This window comes from Otolemur garnettii, unplaced genomic scaffold, assembly GCF_000181295.1.
Source record: "Otolemur garnettii isolate 467f Iridium unplaced genomic scaffold, OtoGar3 scaffold00085, whole genome shotgun sequence".
Classification (NCBI taxonomy): domain Eukaryota; kingdom Metazoa; phylum Chordata; class Mammalia; order Primates; family Galagidae; genus Otolemur; species Otolemur garnettii.
This window is the reverse complement of record NW_003852480.1, coordinates 6,976,743-6,984,065: the sequence shown is the minus strand read 5'-3', so window position 1 is coordinate 6,984,065 and position 7,323 is coordinate 6,976,743. Positions and strand designations below refer to the sequence as shown.

The 7,323-nt window shown below is 34.1% G+C and overlaps 1 protein-coding gene across 1 annotated transcript in view; it reads left to right on the top strand.

Annotated features, from left to right (window-relative positions):
* Positions 1 to 7,323, top strand: part of NAF1 (nuclear assembly factor 1 ribonucleoprotein) — a 44,898-nt gene that overhangs the window by 26,090 nt on the left and 11,485 nt on the right. The window contains exons 5-6 of the mRNA XM_023516045.1: positions 4,311 to 4,471; positions 6,389 to 6,428. Coding sequence (XP_023371813.1) covers positions 4,311 to 4,471; positions 6,389 to 6,428 — 201 coding nt within the window. The remainder of the gene's footprint in view (positions 1 to 4,310; positions 4,472 to 6,388; positions 6,429 to 7,323) is intronic.

Sequence of the window (7,323 nt, the reverse complement as noted above, 5' to 3'; positions counted from 1 at the left end):
AAAAAAAAAAAAAAGCTACAGAAAAAAAAAATATACATTTATACTTGTAACTTCAGTTATATGGCATAAGTGTACTGGCAAAAATTAAATCTATTTTTCAACTTTACATAGAATGCATTGTAAATTTGAGAAGTGACAAGTCTTTCAAAAATACTTGATTAATGTCAGTCCCTTGAAATGATTCCCCAGAATATGGCAAGGGTGGGAAATGTTAGATATAATACTGTTAAACATAATCAGTGATCAGAACATGGAATTGAGTCTTTTTTAGATTATTATGTTTTATACTAAATTTAATTTCACCTTCAGTATCAACCTTTTGCACATCTTTCCTTCCCCCTTTTTTAATAACAAGAATAATGGCTACAGGGATAATTCATATTCCATACCTGCAGGGGAAGTAGTACTGTCTCCCTTTTAGAGCTGACAAAACTTGCAAAAAAGTCACAAAGCTAAAATGGAACAAGATTGAGATCACACACCATGTTCATTTCCCTTCCACTCTTTTGGAGTACAGCTCATTCTCCCTTCCCTGTCTGTGCTTATCTGGCTTCTGCTGCAGGAACTTTTGCCATGTTGCATGCAGAACATCTAAGCCCAGCCTATACTGTAGAATGAGAATTTGGGGGATTGGATGTATTCTATTACTTCTCTGCTTGTCAGTTTTTTCCCCAACAGATCCTGTGTTCTGTCTGTATTGTGTTGTGGTAGTAGTGCGTGCTAATCTTTTTGTATGACAGGAATCCTTTAGTGGAAAAATGATGCTTTTGAATAAGAGATGGTAAATATAGTATACTAGCAAAAGCTAGGGGAAAGGACACTTTAAAAACCACCTCTTAGACACAGTGCCTGTGACTCAGTGAGTAGGATGCCACCCCATATACCAAGGTGGGCGGGTTCAAACCTGGCCCCAGCCAAACTGCAACAGAAAAATAGTCCCAGCTACTGAGGATGCTAAGGCAAGAGAATCGCCTAAGCCCAAGAGCTGGAGGTTGCCGTGAGCTGTGATGCCACTGCATTCTACCGAGGACAACAAAGTGAGACTCTGTCTCAAAAAAAAAAAAGGGCGGTACCTGTGGCTCAAAGGAATAGGGGGCTGTTCACATATACTGGAGGTGGTGGGTTCAAACCTGGCCCTGGCCAAAAATAAATAAATAAAAACTGCAACCCCCCCCAAAACAAACATAAACAAAACCCCACCTCTTAGGTGATAAGACAAGTATAAAACATCAGTTGGATTAAATTTTTATGTGCATGTTTCATGGTGAGCAGGTCTATGCAAATCTATCCCCAAAGTCCAAGGAAAGTGAGCTGCTGAAGAGACTGACTTACTTATTTTCCCAGAAAGAAACATTTAGTAGGGCCTTGTGAACCGAAGCCCTGTCCCGAGCAACTGCAAAACTCTGTGGGGGAACCCTACCCCTTATGTCCAGAACCCAAGGCTTACATGCCTTAGGGAAGGAAGGTGTAGGACAAGCTCATTCAGCCCCTTAGGGCACTGGTTCTCAACCTTCCTAATGCTGCAACCCTTTAATACAGTTCCTCATGTTGTGGTGACCACAAACCATAAAATTATTTTCATTGCTACTTCATAACTGTAATTTTGCTACTGTTAAGAATCGTAATGTAAATAATCTGATATATAGAATATATTTTCATTGTTACAATGGGGTCACAATCCACAGGTTGAGAACCACTGCCTTAGGGAAAGGGAAGAATGCTCTGTGAATCTGACTAAGTGCAGATATGCTGTAATGTCGATAAAGTAGAAATCTTGGAGACAGTCCCCAGACAGGGCCAGAGGAGCTTCTGAGATGCAGTGGCCCTAGCCTCCACAATGCATGTTTCCAAAGCTGCTTGCCCACCTCAAAGTAAATGTCTCAGATGTTACTCCACTAAATTCTGTTTTCTTATCCTTGCTGTTACTTCCTTTAACCTACCTTGAGCCAGGTAGTATAGAAGTGTTACAAAGTCTCCAAAGTTGGGTGGAGTGACCTGACTGACCTGGGGTGTCAGTTCCTCATAAGGAACAGTGTGAGAAGTGGGCTGGCCTGATCCCTGCTATGACTAATGCTGTTTTCACACATTAGCTCGCTGGTATTAGTTAACCTAAAATCTATATTTTAGGGCTCATAAGTATTTAAAATATTGTTAAATGCTTCTGTTAACTTTGAGCTAGCTGGATTACTTGTGTGAATTCAGTCAAGTTTTCCTGTGCCTGTTTTGAGATGGTAGGACCATAGCTACCTATCTGTAGTGGTGAAGGCGCATGCTAATTCCATGCCATACCTTCCTATAACCTACTGTCAATGGTATTATTTTACTTAAAACTTTATAATGATTTCATTGTAACTGTGGTTCATAAATAGTTCAGATCCTGGGAACAGGCAACTAAAAATGTATGCTTGGCTTTTTTGTCCAAGAATTTTGAATGTCATTTACATTTTAGTTTAAACCCGACTCTGCATAAACCTAAAGTTAGTAAGGAATTTTCCAGTGAAATAATTTTTCACACTTAGGAAGTGGAATCCTGCTGTCCAGGAAACAAGTCTCTGGGAATAGCCTCATCTACCAGATTGCAAACAATGATGATTTTGCTTTGTATTAATGTATATTAAAAAAAAAAAAAACCTTTTAAAATACATGTTTAAGTCTGTCCAGACTTTAAGAATTGGGTTGGTCCATATTCATCAGGGAGTTAAAACTTTGTGAATTGTTATTAAGCCATTTTTTAGGTGACTGTAAGACAGTGTATTACTATGTAGAATAAAAAGTCAAGAGTGATACTGCAGTACATTCCTTCTTTTCGTTGCATTTCTCACTGGGAGAAGTATGTTGTTTTTACTTAAACCTTTTCAAGGTGTATTTTTTATTATTTAAATTATTTGTTTTGTCTTAAAAATAAAATAAATTGTAGAACCTTTAAATTTTTGATGATTTTACTGTTATTTTAGAATGTATTGGCATTTTAATTGTAATGTTAATTCTTGTTTTTTGAGTAATCATGACCTTTAGAATGGTGGTACCCTGATGGTGAACTGCCTTAGTGAAAACTAATAAAAGTTTGAAAGCTATACTAAAGATCATAAAATTAGACTTAAAACAAAAATCAAGAACTGAGGATGTAATAAAACAACAACTTTCAATGAAGTTGTTATAAATTGCTTCAGGGTCTTAGGAAAGCTATTTAGTAATTTGCATCAGGAGTTTTGATAATTACCTTTATTTTTGTCTCCAATATTCTACCCCTTACACATAAATTTTTAGAAGATAATGATGTTAGAGATTTACATATACAGATGTCTATCATGGATCGTGAATTATATTGAACAAATTGGAAGTAGCCTAAATATCCTATATGTAGAATCAGGCAAGTTAAATAAATTGTGCTAGATCTCTGAAGGAGTATTTTACTCCCACTAAAATTACATTTAATGAAGAATGTTATAACATGGAAAAACTTAAATGTAACTTTACTTTTACGTTTAAGACTACAAATAGTAGCTTTAAATATAATCTCAAAGAAAAATATATTAATTGAAGAAAGACTGGAAAAAATCTAGACTGACATTGGCTCATAGTCTATACTGTAATATATGTGTATTTATTGTCAGAAACATTTTAGAATTCTGGTGTTTATTTTGAATAGAATTTGTAGTCAGGAGGTTTCCTTCTGACATTCATAAAAATTTTCAGAAATAAAATAAAATGTGGTTGTGCTAAAAGCAGTTCTTAAAAGCTAAAGACTGTAACACCTTTGGTTATTTAGAAGTAAGTTACTTCAAGTTCAAATCAACTTTTTAAATGAGAAAATTCATGGTGTAATTTTACAAAAATCAACCCTATGGAAATAGCATAAGTGATTTAATACCTTTTGAAGGTTGAGTTTGCTTTTATGTTTCCCATAAGATTCCAAATGTAAACAGCATCTTATTTCAAAAAGTTACTGATTGTAACTCTTTCTTTATACTTCATAACTTAAATTAGCAATAATTTTTAAAAAGTTACAATTTACATCTAATTGGCACCACCAAAATGATTTGAATTTGGCAAGGAACAAACTTATTACAGTTGTTTTAAATTCATAGAAAAGACAATCGGGAATGAGTTAATGGATTTATAATCAAAATATGAAGACTTCAAGTATATAAAAATAACTTAAATATAAATAAAAATTTATTTTGTTGCTCTAAAACTGACAAAACTACTTTCTTTTAGTAATTATCAATGGTATTTTTAAAAGAAAATATTGCTACCTTTTCAAATATTTACATGTTAAAACAAGTGTTTATGTTTCTTATATTTTATAGATATTTGAGATATTTGGACCTGTTGCACATCCATTTTATGTGCTACGGTTTAATTCTTCAGATCATATTGAGAATAAAGGTATTAAAATAAGGGAGACTATGTATTTTGCTCCATCAATGGAAGACTTCACCCAGTATATATTCACAGAAAAACTTAAACAGTAAGCACTTTATTGATCTGTTCTTCACTTATCTAACCTTTGTATTTTAATTCTCACTGATAATGGTTTTCTTAATAGTTAAATAATGTCTGCCTTCCAAAGACTTTGTTTATATCTTCTGTATCTTTTGCCCGAAACGGTATGATCGGCCACTAGGCACATATTTGAGCCATGTCAATTTTCTGAATTCTAGTTCATTCTTTTTTTATATATTTTTAAATATACCTATACATATATACCCCCACACATATACATTTATATATGCTACTTCAGTATTGGTATTGCCACTTTTAAAAAAATTTTTGCTTTTAAATTAAATTTTCTTTGGAATGTATTTATAGTCTTAACTCTTTAGTAAAACTTTATAATTTTTCAAGAGAAAAAGAAAATGAGTACATCTCAGGTTGCTTCTGAGTTGTAAATTTATAAAAGAGACAATTACCATGTGTCCCTGAGCAGTTGTGTGTAAAGCCATGGGATATGAGTTTGACTCAACTCAACAGACCAGCCCATGGCTTGTGCCTAGGAATATTACATTTTACATATGAATGTATAAATGTAAGTAGAATGTTTTTTCTTTTTTTTTTTTAATAAAAATATGTTGATTGTTTTGGAAAGTGTGATGAATATGAGCCATTAAAAATGTTGTCAAAGTAGAAATGGGAGAAAAGACTGCCACAGATTGGGGAAGGGGAAAGGATCTTAAATCTAAAAAGACTTAGTGCTCAGTTTGACACACTAGTTCCTGTTAGTTCTGGCTCTCCTTTTATTGGAAACTTGGATCATAAATGATCCATTTTTATAGATGTGGTTTTGGCAGGAAATACAGAGAAACTTCATTCAGTAAGTAGCTTTGGTACTATATCAGAAGTATTTGTTCTAGTTGCATGGCATAAAAAAATCTCTATATACTACTTACATATTAAATCAAGTCTCTGAATTTTATTATTTCAGAGATAAAAATTGTGGTCCTGACAATTGATTAGATTGATGTTTAAGAATCCACATGATTATCTGAAGGAATATTTTGCCTAAGTTATTCCTTAGATTGTGTAAGGTTAATTTTCTTAGGTAACACAGACAAGAAAGATGAATTAAATAGATGTAAAGTGATAAATATTTTAATATGTTTTAAAATAATGCTGTAGATATTTAGGATTTCATTTTGCTTTGAATGTTTGAATACTGCTGTGAGTATGCTGTATATTTAGCTTTTAACCAATAAAACATTTTAATTTAAAGTAGATGAACTGGAGAAGGTTGCCAGAAGATATTTATTAAACACATTTTAACTAATAGGTGCAGTTTTTGTTTTTTGGGGTTGTTTTTTTTTTTGGAGACAGAGCCTCAAGCTGTCCCCCTGGGCAGAGTGCTGTGATATCACAGCTCACAGCAGCCTCCAACTCCTGGGCTCAAGCAAGTCTTCTGCCTCTGCCTCCCAAGTAGCTAGGACCAGAGGCGCCTGATGAAATGCCTGGCTATTTTTTTTGGTTGCAGTCATCATTGTTGTTTGGCGGGTCTGGGCTGGATTCAAACCCACCACCTTAGGTGTATGTGGCTGGCGCCTTAGCCACTTGAGCCACAGGCACCAAGCTGCAGTCTTTGTTTTTGATTTGCAGTTCCCCTGAAAAGAAATAAGAATAAATCAAAGAATTGGGAAATTAGGCCTCTCCTGCAGAAACCACACCTCAAAGGCTGTTCTATCCTAGACTGCATTCTGGTTCCTGCCCTGGAAGCTAGTAGAGCAGTTTTCCTTTCCAGATTGCCAGTCTCTAGTAAAGCAATCTAGTAAAGCGATTTAATCTTGGCTTTTCATGTATTTGCTGTCTTGTTAAAAGTGGCTTTTCAGCTGTGGTTTGATCTTTCCTTTAGAAGGTTTTGATTTTCTGTGATAGATGCACTAAATTTTTCTGATAGATACAGAAAGCTAAGTACTAGAGCTACGTTTAATACACAGGTATAAAATGACAATTGAGGAAATACACCTTTTTAAGTGATAGAAAATCATTGATAATTCCTTATATGTATAAGGAATTCCTTATATATAATAGTTCAGATTCAAAAATTTGGAGCAAACTTAGTGATTTCATGCTGTGCCAGTACCCTGACATCTTTATTTTAATGGCATTCATTTCTAAGAATTTCATTTATTTTTGAGATCTAGTTTAGAGCTGTGAGGACATCTAGTCCTAATACTTTGTAAAATTTTAATGTGATTAAAAAGACATTATCTGAAACTATGAAATTGGTAAGATTTTAAAAGATGAAATTGAAAATGAGTTTTCAGAAATTATAATCACATTCATAATATATATATTTACTTTTGTTGGTCATAGAATGTAGAACTTTCTGCCCAAAGTATTTAATTTCCAGCTGCTGTTGCTCATTTCATATGTGCCTGTCATGGCTCTGTCCTTCAGAATCTTTATGTCCTCCTTCACCTCCTCAAACTAGTTAACCTTTATTTCACCCTCCCTGATTTGGGTATCATAGTTAGCCTAGGTTGCTCATGGCAAATTATTGATATTCCTCAGGTAAATTCAGAAAAAGGGATTCATATTGTCATCTCTATCATCAAAATAATTCATTTTTATAACCTTAGTGCCTTGTACAGTTTCTCATCTGTAGTTGTGTTGAGTAAGATTTCGTTGAACTGAGTTTTATGAATATTTGAGATATCAGAGTAAAAATCTAAAGAAATGCTAACTCACTTTCCTCTGCACGCCAAGCTGTGACTTTTCATTCTATTTCCCTAATCCCAATATGTATGTGTATACAAATTCAGTGCTTTTCTTACAAGCTTCCCACATCTTCTTCTTTTTTAATGAGACAGAGCCTCAAGCTGTCACCTG